We start from the raw sequence: 16701 nt of genomic DNA, 5'->3' as shown, positions 1-16701 counted from the left end.
ATTGCAAAGTGGTTGTCGTAAGTTTGCATAATTATATCTGTTTTTTTTTAAGGGTAATAAAGTTGGCAGCATCCATAGGTGGATAGTTGGGAGCTTTTAACTCACGAACTAAACACTTATGATGAACTGTCGAAACATTCAACAGCTTAGCAAAACATTTAAGAGAGAGCCCTTTCAATCGGGGGCCAGCCACTTCGGCTTAAAATAAAATAAAGCATTAAAAATGCATTGGAAAAGGGAAACAAAGTTGCACAAAAGGCCATAAAATGCCCGGCAAAATGTGCACTAAGACGAGGCGAACAAGAAGCCCTTCAAACGCTGCCGGAGCCATTTACATGCGACGAGGGACAGGGATACTATGCATACGAGCGGCAAGGGATCCGCAGTAGGGAGATGGCGGCTCCACAAAGGGTCCTGTGCTAAGCTATTGTTAAAGGCCAATGATTCGCAATAAGTTGGTGGTGAATGGAAAACTCTTGGCCGTGTGTGTTGTTGGGTTCGGAGCAAAGCGATGAAAACACCACAAGTTGTGGAACATTGTGCAAATTGATTTCAATGCCTTTTTAAGAAAGAAAAGGAACTATTATTCTGATAAAATATTCACTTTAAAAAGGCAATTTTATTTTTAAACAAATATTTTGGTAAAAAATACCTGTCATTATTTCAAGTTTGAGCGATTTTTAATTGTACAACCATCTTTCTAATTACACCCAAAATTAAATCATATACAAGTGTTTCCATTACCATATATATATTATATTTATTTCAAACAAGAAAAACAAGTTCTAGGCGATCTGAGTAACAATTGGCATAATTTGGCTATAGTTTACCAGCCCAGCTGCTGGGGAGCAGCGCTGTAGGCTAGGTAATAGGGCTGCTGGCCAGCACCCACGTAGTAGAACTGGGGAACTGCAGCCGGAACGGGAGCAACAGCAGCCACAGAAGAAACCGGTGCAACTGCAGCTACTGGGGCCACAGGAGCCACTGCCTCATCCACTGGCAGCTCTTCCAGGCGAGCGATGCGCTGACGCTGACGCTTTGGCTTGGCCAGCTGCAACTTGGCCAGTCTCTGGCGGCTGCGCAGGCGGGCAAGGGTGGAGCCGGGCGTGGTTACCTCCAGAGAGCTCTCCTCGGTGTCCACCTCTTTGGTTTCGGGGCTGGGCTCAAAATTGTCTACCGGTGGCTCCTGCTCCGCAGGCAAAGCGGCCTGGGCTTCTACATCGGAGTCCTCAGGGGGTCCATAAGTGAGAGCGGGCTCCTCAGCCGCAGGCTTTAGTTCCGCCGCCGAGGGATAGGGCGTTGGGGCAACCTGTTGCCGAGCAAAGGTTACCGGACGCAGACGCAGGCGTCCAAGGCGTACATTTCGCCGGAGCGGTGCCTCCGCCGTACAGCTAACGGCCCAGATGGCCAGAAGGAGAGACAGGGATGCTAGGAGCTGATGACGTGCCATGATCGTGTGACTTGCAGTGCTGCTTTGTTGTCCATCGTATATGGAGCTTTAACTTTTATACCCGCTGCCGCCGGCGGTGGCCCTGCTGATCGACGGACGCGGTGGTCAGCGATTCTAGACCGAGACCCAGCGACGCCGTGCATTTTAAGCAGAGCGCCATCGCAAGCGCTTTGAAAGACAGCGATGCGTATGTCAAGCAGGCGCCGCACAGTGGAGTGGAATTTAAAGTGCTATCAAAACTCTATCACTTGTTGGTTGTTCAAGTGCGTATTTGGGTGGACCTTAAGTCTATTTACATAGCTACTTTTTAAGGTAGCCTTAGGTGGCATGTTTTTGAGAAGAAATTACCTTGCATTGTATTTTTAAGCTGCATGTTCTATAAATATTACTCATACGCAGTGGTGCCGTTGATTATTTATTTCTTTTGCAAACCAGTAGCCTAGATATCCTTCAGCTGTTTTATAAGCTTTAAGGAATGATAACTGCTGGTCCTCTTTTTAATGACATAAATTCCTATTTACTAAGGAAAGTTCATGGGTGTTCATGGCGTATGAGTATTTTTTTTCTACACATTTTCAGTTTTGGTAATAAATATATTTTTATTTTTTAAATAGAAAGCTTATATGTAGATTATACCAGATTTCCAATCACCAAATTGTGAGATTTTTTCTAAAATTCCTAATTTCAGCCTCATAAAACCCCCCACTGGTCCACCCCATTGCCCATCCGCCGTGGGGCCAAGTTAAGTGTCAAAGTTAAGTACCCGTGGCTTATAATTAACGACCAATGGTTATGGCTTAGACATGGGCCCTTGACTAAATATTGTCACGTTCATAGGCCGTCGAAAGGGTGTCCCTCGATGTGCCAAATATGAGTGGCCAAAAAATTCGGTGTATAAAAACCCGGTGGCTGCCTGTGATTGACAACATTCTAAGACAACTCAACATCAGCTCAACATGGCCTACAAGTTCACCAGCTCCTTGCTCCTGATCGCTGCCTTCGCCGCCGTTTCCCTGGCGGAACCGGCCCGATTCCGCAGTCGATCCTCGCGCTTCCAATTTGCTCGTCAGGAGCAAGCTCCTGTGGATGCAGCTGCTCCGGCTGATCCCGCCGCAGATATAGCGCCTACTCCGGCCTCGGCTCCTTATCCCCCAGCAGGAGTTACACCTGAGGTGCCCTTTGATCTGCCCACGGAGACGGAGGCTCAGCCAGACCTGACCTACGGACCTCCAGCGGAGCCAGACAATACCTATGGACCTCCTGCGGAGCCGGATAACACCTATGGCCCACCGGCTGATTCTGTTGCGGTGGACCAGGCTCCTGTTGAGGATAACCCCGCCGCGGAGCCCATTCCGGCCAGTCTGATTCAGCCACGTAATGGGCGCCTGCGCAGTCGTCGTCCCGTTTCGGAGAAGCTCCGTTCTGCCCAGATTATTCGCTCTAGGCCGGTGCTGGTCTATACCATTTAAGATGGTTTTTTTTTAAGGCTTTGACGGCTAGTAAGAGTTGCTTATGAAGCGAATTGAATCGAGCCTTTAAGATACATTAATTTTCTTGTTGCTAAATAAATAACGCTTCTTGTTGAATATTTTGAATTTAAAATTTAAACTTTGAAATTGGATGGCGGTCAATATTTAAGAAAGCCTCCTTAGAGGTCTCTTTATTTGATATACATTTGCTAGTTAAAGCCATGCTGTCAGCGCACAAAGCAAAACATGGTAATCGAAATGGAAAGGCGAAAAATTTTCACTATGATGTTGTCCCAATCGTGCCTTTTCGCAATACAGGCTTATCAAATTCATATTTTCATTTATCATGCGTAAAAAGTTGCTTTTATTTAATTAAACCATTTAAATAAACCATCTTGCAGTAGCTTTAATTGGCCAAAGGGAAATATTCATTGCCATTTGCCCTATCTGAGTAAAATATACCTTATAAGCTAACAACCGACCAATATTATTGAGAGTACGGTTCTATTTCAGAAATGAATTTGCTATCTGTGTCTTGCGAATGAGCGACTGCCACAAATAACTGCCACAAAGTGTCCTGTTCTCACGATGAAAGCATCTCGTATATTTAACAAAGATGGTTTTTCATGATCCTACCGACACTTAGTTATTCCATTAATGGAGATGTTAAATAAGGACTTAATTCTAATATCTACATATATCACTTGTCTTGTAGATTGCTTAAAAATGTATCTGGCAATAAAACAACTAAGTTAAAAGTTAATAATTATATTTTCTATATTACAATTCAACCGCTTGACACATTAATATTTTCGTTAACCTTGAAACAAACTACTCGTATGAATATGTATGCCCATGACTGGGGACTGACACTGGGACGTGCCCATTCGCCGACATTCTGGGTGGACATTTGCATAGCCTATTTCACTTCTCATGAATTCAAAATTCATCAAACGACTAAATTATGAACAGCCAAGAACCCGAAATCGAAAGCCCAAAACAAACAAAATCAAATGTGCAGAGCGACCCCAAAGCCCCAAGCGTTAAGAGTGTTAATGAATGGATTCCATGGGTTCTCCGAGGAAAGGGAAGGGTAAGCCTATGCGAACTGATAGCATTGGCTTTATAATTTCAAAAAAGGGTCACGTATCGGGTATTAAGCTGGAGCCGCGCATCGCCGCCGATCAGCGCAACATAATCAAAGTTTTACCGGGAACAAGAGCCTGAAAACTGAAAGTGACGAGCATAAATTATAACAGAACTCGATCCGGCAACTGGGGACTATAAATAAGCCGGGTCGGATGGAGAAATCAGAACAGAAGCCCTTCAGTCGCCAAAATGATCAAAGCCAGCTCTACAACTGCTCTTGTTCTTGTCCTGAGCCTGGTGGCTCTGAGCACGGCGGAGCCGCTGCGCCGCAGATTCGTTGCCCGTCAGGTGGAGGCCCCAGCCAGTCCGGCACCCACTGGTTACCCAGAGGCAGGAATCACGCCCAGCGTTCCCTTTGATCTGCCCAGCTCGACAGCCAAGCCGGAAAATACTTACCTGCCGCCAGACAACACCTACGGACCCCCGGATAACACCTATGGACCCCCGGACAATACTTATGGCCCACCAGATAACACCTATGGCCCACCAGAGGCCGATTTTGTGCCTGCTCCAGAGCCCGAGCCGGAGGCACAGCCCGAGAATCCCATCGAGACCGATGACATCCCGGCCGCTGCTGAGGATGAGCCAGTAGATGCCAAGCTGCAGCCCTCTGACGAGGACGCTGAGGAGGATGAGCCCCAGCTGGAGGTGACCGAGGATGGCACTGTCATTGTCCTGGCCACCAGTCTTGACCGACCACAGCCCCCGGTTGACCAATCGGCTCGCCTTTACCAGCGTTTCCCGCAAGGTCGTCGCCGCCAGTTGCCTGTTCCCCAGCGACTGATCCTGCGTCGCAGTTGGTAGAATCCAAGGAAACAAATTATACAAATTAAATTTAACTTCCGGCTATTCATTAATTTTTAAAATAAAAGATTTTTAGAAATTTCCCAATTTATTATCACAAATTGGGTGTTTATAAAATTTGTGCCACCGAAATATACCAACCTTTTCATAACATCTATGAGTTACACCTGTTTTAGTCATCACTGCAATGGGCACGTAACTTTTGGGCCTGCCGTATAAGTCATCGGCCTCGGCAGCACTTTGGGCCCATTGATTGGGCAGTCCCCAAGGCCACCTCCAGTGGGTATTTATAGGCGTCATTGGGCCACGACATGCAGCAGTTCACGCTGGGACAGCAAAATGTTTGGTTATCTAACTGGTTCTCTGGTCACCCTTGCCATTTGCGGGATCTTGTGCCTAAATGGAAGTGAAGGCGCTCAATTAAGATTCCCGGGACCCGCGAGAGGTAGATCCCTGCCGCTGATCCTGCAGAGGCAGGAGCAGGCACCCTATCCGCCAGCTGGCCTGGTGCCTGATCCACCATTCGAGCTGCCCACAGAGGAGGCCGTGGAATTTCCGCAACCAGATGAGACGTATGGACCTCCAGCAGATACCTATGGACCCCCGCCAGTCGTAGAGGAGCCAGCTGAGGTCTATGGACCTCCGGATCAGGTTTATGGACCTCCTGATCAAACCTACGGGCCGCCAGATCAGACATACGGACCTCCCGATCAGCCTGCCAACGATGACAATGCCAACGGCCAGCCCCAGAGTGCAGCCATCATAGATTTGGCCAGTCTGCCATTACCCCCACAGGCTCAGTATGTTCTGCCTCTGCTCAGTCGCTTCATCACCTTCCGGCCGCAGCGTCCAGTTTTGCTGACACCTCAGCGTCGTCCTGCCAAGCTTACTGCTCGTCCTCAGCCCAAGCCCGCCAAGATTGTCAACGCGATTAACAAGGGAAATGCCGTCTTCCAACCGACTTCGCTGGGCTTGCCTTTCGTGGAGCGTCGCATTCCCTTCCGACCGCAGCCATCTCGCCTGGTAGTGAATGCTCCTCTGCGTAGGCGCCCTGCCAGGCACTAGACCGCACATCATTCACCACTCTGACCCGAAGCAGAGTGACCCAATGTTACACATACACTGTAAATAAAGTTTGTTGTTGTTTATGTCTAATTTGCGAACAGAAATAAGTATAGATGGGAAATTTAGAAGGCCAGCCGCTTCATCAGCAGGTACATATGCTGATCCACCTCGAAACCGTGCAGGTTATTGGCGTCTCCCTGCAGTCGCATCAGCAGGCCGCCGAAGGAGACGTAAGCAGAGAGCCGGGACGCCTCATTATGCGCCTCATCGCCCTCGATCCTGTAGATCTTGCCGTACATCACATACTCGAAGCTGTCCGCCCGCGTGCCTTCGTGCTCCATGGGATTGTACTCGCCACTGTCGGGACAGCCGTCCTCGCGCAGCGTCGTGGCCAGCACCAGGCGAAACTTGTCGCCCAGCTCCATGGGGTACAGCCACGAGTTGATGTCCAGGATGAGGTCCATCTTGAACGACTCGGATTCGCAATGCAGGCGGGACACTCGGTCGAACTTCTTGCCCTCCGGGTCCATGTCCTTCACGTTAAATATATCCTCAAAGAGTACGCCAGCCATGGTAGCTACATCAAGTAATATTAGTGGTTATTTTGAAATCAGTATCGAGTCAGCGGAGCGCCAGATTTTCATTGCTTACCTTGTGTCGGGTTTGGGCTTTATATTTATCAAGTCCTGTTTGTTTTGAGGTAGTGCGGTGGTCTGTGACGCCCCAACCTTATGTATAAGTTGGTTTTAAGTGTAAAATATAGGAAAAATTCGTTGTTAGCTGCTGTTTTCCATTTGTTTAATTTCACTTGCGCGTGTTTTTAATGCAGTGCTGCCGGATCTCGCTAGCGGCTTACAGAGCTGCCACCTATTTGCAAAAGTAGTGTTGAAAAGTGGTCGCACTCAGCTAGAAGTCGTGAATTGTTCACGTTTCGTGATTATTTTAAATTATCAAAAGTTATCAGTTCCTTAAACAAGTAAGAGTATTTCGTTGCTGTTATTTATATACAGAATATAGAGAGATATATAGAGATTATATGTAGAGCATTTAGATTTTATAAATGAATCTGTTGATAAAATTATTAATAATAAAATTATTCTAAAAATATACCTATTTATTATTATTGTTTAATTTATGTTTTTTGCGATTATTACACCAATTTGGTATTAAATAAACTATATTTAACATTCCCACTTAATTATTTACCATCCCTTAAAGAATTAATTGAGTCACGTTCCCACCTCTAGTCGTGTCGAAAAAGAATTTGCGGTGTGACCGTGCTGCAGTGCTCACACATCCCTAAGATTAAGAACAACAACGAAAAAACCACCGTAAAATCTTATTTATTTTGCTTAAGAAAATATAAACATTTTTCGGAACAGTTGAGCAATTAATATCTTAGGATACACCTCCTACGAGCCCGCAGGATGGAAAAACCAGGACGAACCTGGGCGAACTGGTAGCTGGCAAAGTGCAAAAAGTATGTACACACAGCGAGGGGGCGTAGAAATTATAAACAAATGAGCCAAATACATTGCTGGCCGCAGAATGTGAGCAGCGGTCTCAAGGTGTGTCCGATGCGGGGGGAAGCGTCCGATTCCTGCAGATTGAAGGCCATAGCGAGTCCTGCAATGCCTGCTAGGGTAAGTCCATGGCCAATTGGTTTTCGGTGATGGGCACGGCGGAGGAGCTCCCGCCGACTGCAAGTAGCATTTGCATTTGTATGTATAGAACAATTTGAATTAATTCGGTAGCGGTGCTGGTTTTAATTACTAACAAAAACAAATCCCCTGCTCGGTGGTGGTGGTGGTGCGACCCCCAAAACTGTCGTCAAGTTTTGTATGCGAAATACAAAAGACTTCAACGGCAGCAGCAATCCCCCTGTTCCCTGCCGCGGACACCCCCCGTGCAACCCATTACTCCCCGCTCCTATTTAGCATTACAAAACTGCTGTTATGTATTCACTTCTTTATTTTCGCTTTTTGTGTGCGATTTTCGCTGTCGTTCGTGCTTTTTGCCCCGTTCTCTTTCAGTTTCAATTTCCAGCTCTGGATTCTAGCTTTAATTCGCTTTTTCAACAGTTTGGCTGGGCCCAGCCGAGGGTTTTGTGTGCTGCTTTCAAGTGAGCTGAGTTTCGGTTTTCCGCTTCTGCGGGTGCGGGTGCGGCTCTAATGAACCATTAACCCTGCGCCGGGCCAGGGGGCGGGCGACGACAATCCGTAGGGTACCCAATCTGTTTGCCAGATGTTCATCGTCGTCGCCCAGGGTCATCGTCTCGCCACCTTCTAGCTGCATTTCCATTTCCTTTGTGTGCTCGTCGCTCGCTTTCATTGGAAACTCCGCTTCCAGCGGGAACAGACGACATCGCTCATCGTTCAGGTGGCCCCGGCTAAAAATATATCGTATCTATAGCTTCTAGTCTCGGTATCTCTGCCAGAGTGTTTGTGTGTGTGTGTCTTATCGTATAGTCTGACTGCTTATCAGTTATTGCCTTCCGTGGGATCTTATCAGCTGCTAGCCCCGTCCCAGTCCAACACAAACGAAAGATTGAGAAAACAAACTGGGAAAACGCAGAGAGCTTGCGTTCACTGGAAATGCCAAATGATAGCGTGATCAAATTCTTAGCAAATCCAGTCAGCTAACTTCCTACACTGCAATTCAAATTGGGCATTAAATTAATTATTAAATTTTTATATATTTTATTTGCACAACTTTTGAGGCAATCCTGATAAATAATTTGAAATTGAATAGTTATGAATTCAAGTGTTCATAATATTACCCATTAAATATGTATGAATGTAAATATTCTTCCCTTTTGATATATCAAAACTCTATATTTAAATACTAAACCATTTTGGTTTATATTTTCTCCGTGCATATGTAGGCTCTTATCACTGTTGACACAGCTGGAGGCTCTGTTCTGTTTTCTCCTTCTCCTTCTGCGTCTGTTTCGGCTTCACCTACTGTCACTACACATTTTCTGTCTATGTTTTTGATTGTCTCTCTGTGCGACCGCTCCGCTCCGGAACGTGGCGGCGCATTGCGAGCGGAGAAATATAACCGTTCTTAACTCTTTTGCAGCCCAACTAAACTAATCCAAACCAAAGGTGAATGGGAACTATCATTTTAAAGTAGAAAAAACCAAAAACCAAGACTATAAAAACCAAAAATTACGTAGAACATTAACCCTAGAAGTAAAGATCGAGCTGGTGCCGGTGTCTCCAAGGGAAGGCCCCTGAAAAATAACCAAAAGTTACAAAAACTAAGTAATAAAAAAAAACAAAACGAAAACGAAATGGTACGCAGTCGTCGCAGCTTGTCCAAGGAGGATGCGGTATCCCTGCTCACGGACAGTGGCATCTCACTATCCTCACCGCCTGCAGCACGAGATTCTTCGCCCATAACACCCACCTCCATAAAGAGGCGGAAGAGCAGCTTGGCCAGTCTGCGAGATGCCTGCACCGAAGACGATGAAGATCAGGACACCAAGGACGACGACTATGTGCAGCCACCGCCGAAGAAGTCCCCACGCAAAGTTGAAACAGGAAAGCGAAAGCATCACATTTGCAGCCACTGTTCCAAGGAGTTTGGCGGCAAGACAGATCTACAGCGCCACATGCTCATCCACTCGGACGAAAGGCCCCACAAGTGTAAGGACTGCGGGAAGAGCTACCGCCAGGCGGTGAATCTCAAGAACCACATCACCACCGCCCACGAGCACCGAAAACAGTTTTCCTGTTCGCAGTGTCCCAAGTCGTTTGCCCTAAAGGAGCGCCTGCGCCTGCATATGCGACTCCACTCCGGTGAGAAGCCGTATCCTTGCGCCCTGTGCGACAAGAAATTCGCCAGGGGAGGTCAGGTGAGTGAGAAGGCTTGCTAATAAAAAATTTACAACAAAATATATTAATATTTTTAATACTTTTTCTAACAGCTCCAGCAGCACATGGTGTCGCATCACAAGACCAGCATCCAGCAGTTTAACTGCACCAAGTGCTCGGCCAGCTTTTCGACCAACGCCAATCTGCGGGTTCACATGGAGCGCCACGAACAGGGCATGGAGCACCGGTGCAGCATCTGCGAGAGCCAGTTTGCCAATGAGTTGGCCCTGCGAGCCCATATCAACCAGGAGCACCATAAACTGACCCAGTTTGAGTGCGAAATCTGTCACAAGACCATTGAGCCGGACGAGGATCTGGCCACTCACATGCAGAAGCATGCGGCGGTGAAGACGCATGTCTGCGAGGTGTGCAACTCATACTTTACCCAGAAGAGTCAGTACAATGTTCACATGCGGATGCATACGGGCGAGCGGCCCTACCAGTGTCGGGTGAGTTAAAGGAGCCATCACCCTCCCGGGAATATCTATTAAGTTTATATCTTTCCCGCATAGATTTGCCATCAGACCTTTGCCCACTCCAGCGTATTAAAGCTACACATCCGCAAGCACACGGGCGAGAAACCCTTTCGCTGCCAGCTGTGCGAGGATGAGGTGGCCTTCTCCCAGCTGGCGCATCTGAAGAACCACATGAAGAAGATCCACAAGCAGCAGAAGCCGTACATGTGCGAGGGCTGCCACGAGTTCTTCAAGATCAAGGTGGAGCTACAGGCGCATTCGGAGCAGTGTGCCAAGTGTCCCGCGGGCGGGGACGAGGCCAGCGATAACCAATCCGTAGATACGGCCGCCCTTTCCACCATGCGCTTCAATATAGCCGTGGTTTTGAAAAAAATAAGCTCAGCGCAGAAGTTACGCCAGTTGGGCTACGAGAAGCGTCTCATAGACAATGTGATCATTGCATCTTTAAAGCTTGCCCAAAGGCCCACGCATGACGACGCCAAGCTGACGCCCCTGGCCCGGCTCCGTCTGAATGTGGAGGAGTTCCTCAAGTGGATTGTGCCGGCGCCCACAATGAAAAAGTTCAGCGAGGAGCTGCTGTCCATCGACACCATTCTCGACAAGATAGCCACCATGTATATGAAGCAGAAGTAGAAGCCAGGAAGTTGCCAGCCAACGGAAAATGCAATTGTGCCATAGAAGGATTTGTAGAACTAGTTCTTGCCATTTAGCTTAGTGTTTAGTTCAACCCAAAGTGTCGTAGAACGAAAACCGACCAAATAATTTATCCCAAAGATGTTTACCTTGTAGTACTGAACCAACTTTAGTTCCAATTTTGCTGCAACCAAAAAGAAAGTTATTTTGAAAAATATATTTCTATCTAGTTTTATATACATATATATATTTAGAGTTAAGCCCTTGTTTTGATGCAATAATTTATGTAATAATTATGTTTAAACCCGATCGTACTGATCCCTCATATATTCTATCTATTTTTAGTCTTGCCAGAGCAGAAGATAACAGCTCAAGTACAATTTAATTTTTTGTGGCCATGCAAATAACGAATAAGCTTAATGCATTTAGTTTGCTTTGCTATTTTTCCTTCCTCTTTAGCTTCCCCCTTAGGTTAACTTGAAAAAGTGTACAAGCAAATTATGTAAAGAGTGCAAATCCAAAGTGTACAAGCAAATAAATGGAATGCAAATCAAAATTAAAGCATAAATAAACAATTGTATAAGTGTTACCAGGGAATGCAAATAAGAGTTATGAGTAAAATAAAAATTAATACAACAAAAATGAAACTGGGGTAATGGGAAAATTATTTTTACTACATTTTTCAAAAGACTTTTTAGGAACAAGATCAATTTTTATAAAGGATTTTTATTTATTTAGTTTCAGTCTAAATTGTATGCAAATCATAATCAAATAAATATTATGAGAATGCTTTTAATATATTTGAGTTTTTGCAATGCAATTTGTAAGTCTTACTATATTGCTAGAAAATTTTTGATATATAATTTTTGAGTTCTTGCCTTGGAATTTGTCAACCACTTGGTGGCTTTCGTAACGCACCCCGTGAGCTTCTGACCCTGAAGGCGGAAGACTGCAGCAGAAGAATCTCATGTGATGTGCGGCTTGGGCGCTGCATTCTATATTTGAATGCAGCCAAACAAAGCCTCATCGTGCCACACACACACACACACCAAGACACACCCAAGCGGGCTGGCATCTAACCACATAAACAGTTAGGTACAAGTATGCCCCATGGGTCCCTGCCCGATGGCCATAAATGGTCTGGGTTTGTGCACAAATTTATAAGCCACTCACATTAAGGCGGCAAATATTTTTTATGGCAAACAGCGAGCGCACTGCATGAGCAGCGCTGGCATCCGCAGCGGCACCTGCCCGCTGCCACTGCCAGCACCCACCCGCCCCAGAGCAATTAATGAAATTTCCTCGGCGAATTTATTGACGCGCCCGTTAGTGTCAACTCAGGCGACTCAAATGCTTTGGGCGGGGGAAGGAGGCAATTTGTTTCACCCGGAGATGTATGTAAATTTTTATGCATCAAATATAGTTATGATTTTACGATAGGCACGTTTAGGCTTTGGCTCTGGCCATTGCGTGTCACCTGAAGCCGCGTCTGTAATCTCCGCCAGAGTATCGCCCCCATCCTCTATTCCCCCCGATCTTGATCCCGATCCCTTGGCCTGGGCAGCAGCAGCTTAATGTCTACATTTGTTCTGGCCATTGCGTGTTCAGTGGCTGCCCTTTCTGCAATCTCAGCCAACTTCCCCTGCCACTGGCACACAGCCACTTCCTCATCCTCCGCCTGCATGTGCAACTGCAAGTCAGACACTCCAGCTGCAGCTCCTTGAGCTCCAGCTTTGGCCGCAGCAGCTTCAGCAGCTGCTGCTGCCACGGCGCATTAGAACAAATTGCTCTTGTTACGATAGGAAGGATGGACATGCCTTTTGCCTTGTTTGGACCGATGGACAGAATGCCACTGCTGGTTAGAGCTCGAGCACACTACGGATAGGTGGGATATAAATGAAATGCTATTCACGTTGGGTTATAAAAATATAAATTTAAAATAAATATAGCACAAATGGAGCATATATTTTTTAGCTTTTTATTTTTATTTATTTAAATTTCTTTTTAAAATTTAATTTTTAAAGAGTACCCACACTTCTTCTAGCCCTTGATGGACACATCTCCTTGTTTATTTTCCAAGTAAAATGCGCCGCGAATTCGTGAAACAAATAGTCAGAGACGTAAGTACGCATGTTTCGGCTGTTGGCCAGGGCACGTTGGGGGCTTAGCCTCATCTGCATACGCGGATTTGGCCAGGGACAATGTTAATGATGAGAAAACAGAGGCTACGGCTCCTTCGAGGATCGCCTAGCATTTCCGTCTTCCCTTTGGGGCCCGGACTGGAGTGGAACAAATTGATTTGACTTTGGCTGTGGCTCGCTTGGTCTCTCTGCCCATTTGCGTTAGCTCGTTTGGCTTATATAATGCATATATAATTCTTTTGTTGTCTGCTGCTAATTTGAAAATTTACGCTGGCATTGGGGTAATGTCAAACAACTTCCCGGCAGATTCTACTCCAACACACGAGCAGCCCGAGCCTCTGACAAGCAAGCGTCTTTGCTGTTGACCAAGTTCAAGTTGAGTTGTCCGCCGACATCTAATTTGTGCTGCCCAACGAAGACGAAATTGCAGTAGCCCACGCCATCTAGCCAAGTGGTTTCAGGTCTAGAAATCCATAATTGCCTGGGAATGGCCAAGTGGTACCAATTCAGAGGGGCATTAGAAATAAAGAGATTACAAAGGGGAATTGTTTGCATAGACTTAGGGGGACTGCTGAGCTTGATAAATTCTTAGCATTGATTGCAGCCATCTGTTTGGTTTGATAAAAGAAAAAAAACTTAAAAAGGTTTTATATTTTATATTAAAGAAATACAAATCCCCAAGCTTCTTCCATCCCAGTTACCTTTAACAGTAACAGCCTTGACCGTGGCTTTTTTTTTTTTTGGAGTCAAGTCATTGGGGTCATTCAACTTCGAGGCGGCCAGGGCGTTTAAGGAGGCAAAGTCAAAGTCAAGTCAAAAGTCATAAAAGATATGCAAGCCTGTGCAGTTTGACTGCCTCAACAAATGTACGGTCTACAGATGGTTTTGTGTATAGCAGCAGCAGCTCTTGCTTTGGGTTTGGGAATGCCTTTAGCTTTGGGTTTGGGTTTGGGTTCGGGCATGGGTATATGGGCATGGGGATGTGCGTTGCCTTGGTAATCCTTGGCCATGTCTGCGCTGCCCTTTTTGCAACAGCAACACAGCAAAGGAAACAGCCAAACAGCAACAGGAACAACAATTACAAATGAACGACTTCTTTGTTCTGTCAGCGAGGCCAGCCGCAGCTTAGCTCCAGCACCAGTTGTTGGCAATAGCACCAGGCTGGAGATCTCAGGGCGCAGGCCCAGCTCCGACTGCGGCCTGGGTTTTGCGGTAGCAGCCCAAAAGAGGGGGCGTCGTCGGAGTCGTCTCCATCTCTCCATCTGTGATGCTAGCAGCTGCTACGCATAAAGCATACGCTCAGCACTGAGAAAAATTTATGAGAAATGATATTTACAGAATTTTTATACATATGTATATTTGTTGTAGATTTTTTATATAAATAAATGCAGTTAAGATAAGGCAAATGATTTAAATCTTAACTCCATAAAAGGCATTTATATTAAATATTTTTTTAAGTACGTAAAATTATTTTCCCAACCTCTAAAACCCTTCTTTAACAATCCTTAAATGATCTCTATACCTTCTTACAATATTTTTCTCTCCCTGCTCCTGCGGATGCTGATCTTTTCGGGGCGTTGTTGCTGGCCCAAAACAAATATGAAGAGCTGCAGTCCGGGCCGCGTCCCCGTCTCAGTTTCTGTCTAGGAGTCTGAGGCTGAGGCTGAGCCTGAGTCTGAGGAGTCAGAAATGTGCAACGTTATCATAACTAAGTGCATGTGGATGCGTGTGCTTGTGATTCCCCCGAAACGAAACGAAACCAAACGAAACCAAACGAAACCAAACGAAACCAAAAGAAACGAAACCGTCTGCATATGCATAATTCATGCTATTGAACCTTCTGCGGTTATGACTGGACATGGACATGGGGCCCTGGACTTGAACCTAGCCGGGGATGCAGGAGAGGATCGGGGACAGCAGTTGGAGCTGGGGCCAGGGGGGTGGAGACCGCAGCCAGGCAACTAGAAAAATTATAATTTCACAAGTCATAATAGGATTTGCAATTCAAATGCGAAAAGGCAACGCAGACACTGAACGCGGACTCAAGTCGACTCGAGTTGGGTTTCTTTTCAGATTGTTCTCGTTGTTGTTGTTGCCGTTTCCTTTTTGTGAAAATTTCTGTGGAAGGAGCGAACAACAATAAGAGGCTTCTCGGCCAGGGCCCAGACTTATGGCCAAGGCTCTGGCCCCGGCCAATATGTCAAAAATATTAAGAGACATGGCCAATGGGCTCGGGAACAGCATAGGATCGGGAATCGGCAAAGGAATCGCGGGTTTGGGCTGTGGCTGCGGCTGCAGCTATCGGCCGGGGATCATGCATAAATATGCAAACGATAAGAGCCCTCCTCTATAAAGTTGTAAAATTGACAAGCGCTGCCAAAGTCTCAAATAAAGCAATAAAATGGGCTAAAACATCGCCGGCGAGGGACCGCGACGCTGGACGCTTGGCTCACTCGGTAGCCGTGGACCAAATGCAAAAATTAGAAATGAAAGCCAGCGGGTTACTACGGCAGCTCCACCTCCATCGCCGCCGCCGTGCTCTTTCCCAGCCATGCTTGTTCAGAATTTATGCCATTCTGGCGGGGACTATGAAGATCCGATGGAGAGATGAGCACGGAAGCATCATCGTTTGTCACTGGCGCATGCAAAGGCTCAATTCATGAGTCCGCATCGACAGCGAGGAGGAAGTGCGCCTGGAGTGACAGCAGGCAGCGCATAAAGATAACAAATGGCATTGCAGTGGGTTGCATCGTAATCATGTCAAGATGCACCTCAGAAGAGAGGAAGCCGGAGGAAGTCTGGCACAACTTACGACTCACTTAGGGCTTCCTGCTTTTGTGCAAAGTCGAAGCCAAGGCTCCTTCTTTTCCCAGGAAGTCGGACGGAAGATAAGCCCGATATAAATTAGGAGGAATTTCAGGAATTCGGGTCGCAAAAACAAAAGACTTAGGCAACGAACTCGACAGTTTTTCTAGCTAAGCACGCAAGTGGAGCGGCCAGATTTGATTAGGGCTTAAGCTCGGGCCATACTCAGCAGCGGCGTCATAAATACTTAATGATATTGTCAGCTCCGCGGCCAGAGACCATACATACAGGCCCTGATCTTGGCTTTGGCCGGGCTTATTCCCCGGCTGTGGCTTCAATTTAAATCAAATGTGCGCAACGATGCCGTCGTCGCCACGAGGCTTGGCTTTTGGTTTCGGCTTTGGCCCGGACTGGCCCTGGCCCTGGCCTTTTATTTTTAGCATAAGCATATGATCGACATACGCGGGGACGAGAGTGTGTGGTGCGGTGGTGTGTGTGGTGCGCTATTTTTAGTGGTGCATTTAAGTGGCGACCGCATTCGGTCGGCTCGGTTCGGTTTGGTTCGGTTCGGGCCACGGCCTGAACTCTCTAGCCAAATGTGTCCCGCTGTGAATTATGTGTCTACATAAATTACCCGGCCAGGAATTAATCATTTTTTATGCAGGACTGCGGCGGAGCCTGGCTAGAATCTGGCCGTGGTTTCTTCTCTCTTTTTGTTTCGCTGCCTGCCCATTAGGTTTAGCTTTCTGGTCGTCCGGCCCGCTGTGGCTGCGGATCTGGCTCTGAGTGCCTTAAGGGGCACTTGGAGTCGCTCTGAATGTTTGTCTCTGT

At 46.6% G+C, this 16701-nt stretch overlaps 6 protein-coding genes across 7 annotated transcripts; 4 read left to right on the top strand and 2 right to left on the bottom strand.

The window, feature by feature from the left end:
- Nucleotides 1-770: 770 nt before the first annotated feature.
- On the bottom strand, nt 771-1461 carry LOC108070409 (uncharacterized). Its single transcript, XM_017160862.3, has one exon. The coding sequence runs from the start codon at nt 1448-1450 to the stop codon at nt 827-829; it is 624 nt and encodes a 207-aa protein (XP_017016351.1). The 5' UTR covers nt 1451-1461; the 3' UTR covers nt 771-826.
- Nucleotides 1462-2394: 933 nt separating this feature from the next.
- LOC108070410 (resuscitation-promoting factor RpfA) lies at nt 2395-2919 on the top strand. The gene has a single exon (XM_017160863.2). It carries the CDS (start codon nt 2407-2409, stop codon nt 2917-2919), a length of 513 nt encoding a protein of 170 aa, XP_017016352.1. The 5' UTR covers nt 2395-2406.
- Nucleotides 2920-4219: 1300 nt separating this feature from the next.
- Nucleotides 4220-4918, top strand: LOC108070404 (uncharacterized). Its single transcript, XM_017160855.2, has one exon. The coding sequence runs from the start codon at nt 4258-4260 to the stop codon at nt 4870-4872; it is 615 nt and encodes a 204-aa protein (XP_017016344.1). The 5' UTR covers nt 4220-4257; the 3' UTR covers nt 4873-4918.
- Nucleotides 4919-5202: 284 nt separating this feature from the next.
- On the top strand, nt 5203-5969 carry LOC108070389 (uncharacterized). Its single transcript, XM_017160839.3, has one exon. The coding sequence runs from the start codon at nt 5212-5214 to the stop codon at nt 5935-5937; it is 726 nt and encodes a 241-aa protein (XP_017016328.1). The 5' UTR covers nt 5203-5211; the 3' UTR covers nt 5938-5969.
- A 32-nt stretch (nt 5970-6001) lies between these two features.
- Nucleotides 6002-6790, bottom strand: Polr2H (DNA-directed RNA polymerases I, II, and III subunit Rpb8). The gene is made up of 2 exons (XM_017160840.3): nt 6589-6790; nt 6002-6514 (listed from the first exon to the last, which is right to left on the bottom strand). Exon 2 carries the CDS (start codon nt 6507-6509, stop codon nt 6060-6062), a length of 450 nt encoding a protein of 149 aa, XP_017016329.1. The 5' UTR covers nt 6510-6514; nt 6589-6790; the 3' UTR covers nt 6002-6059.
- Nucleotides 6791-7235: 445 nt separating this feature from the next.
- LOC108070482 (gastrula zinc finger protein XlCGF57.1) lies at nt 7236-11495 on the top strand. Of its 2 annotated transcripts, XM_070285664.1 has the most exons (5): nt 7236-7417; nt 7485-7580; nt 9019-9796; nt 9869-10264; nt 10328-11495. In XM_070285664.1, exons 3-5 carry the CDS (start codon nt 9233-9235, stop codon nt 10922-10924), a joined length of 1557 nt encoding a protein of 518 aa, XP_070141765.1. In that variant the 5' UTR covers nt 7236-7417; nt 7485-7580; nt 9019-9232; the 3' UTR covers nt 10925-11495. The 2 variants fall into 2 exon arrangements, with proteins under 2 accessions (XP_070141765.1, XP_017016458.1); XM_017160969.3 differs by lacking the exon at nt 7485-7580.
- Nucleotides 11496-16701: the final 5206 nt, after the last annotated feature.

The sequence above is a fragment of the Drosophila kikkawai genome, chromosome 3L (assembly GCF_030179895.1).
Source record: "Drosophila kikkawai strain 14028-0561.14 chromosome 3L, DkikHiC1v2, whole genome shotgun sequence".
Classification (NCBI taxonomy): domain Eukaryota; kingdom Metazoa; phylum Arthropoda; class Insecta; order Diptera; family Drosophilidae; genus Drosophila; species Drosophila kikkawai.
Note: the sequence above shows the minus strand (reverse complement) of the source record. Positions and strands in the feature narration are given on the sequence as shown.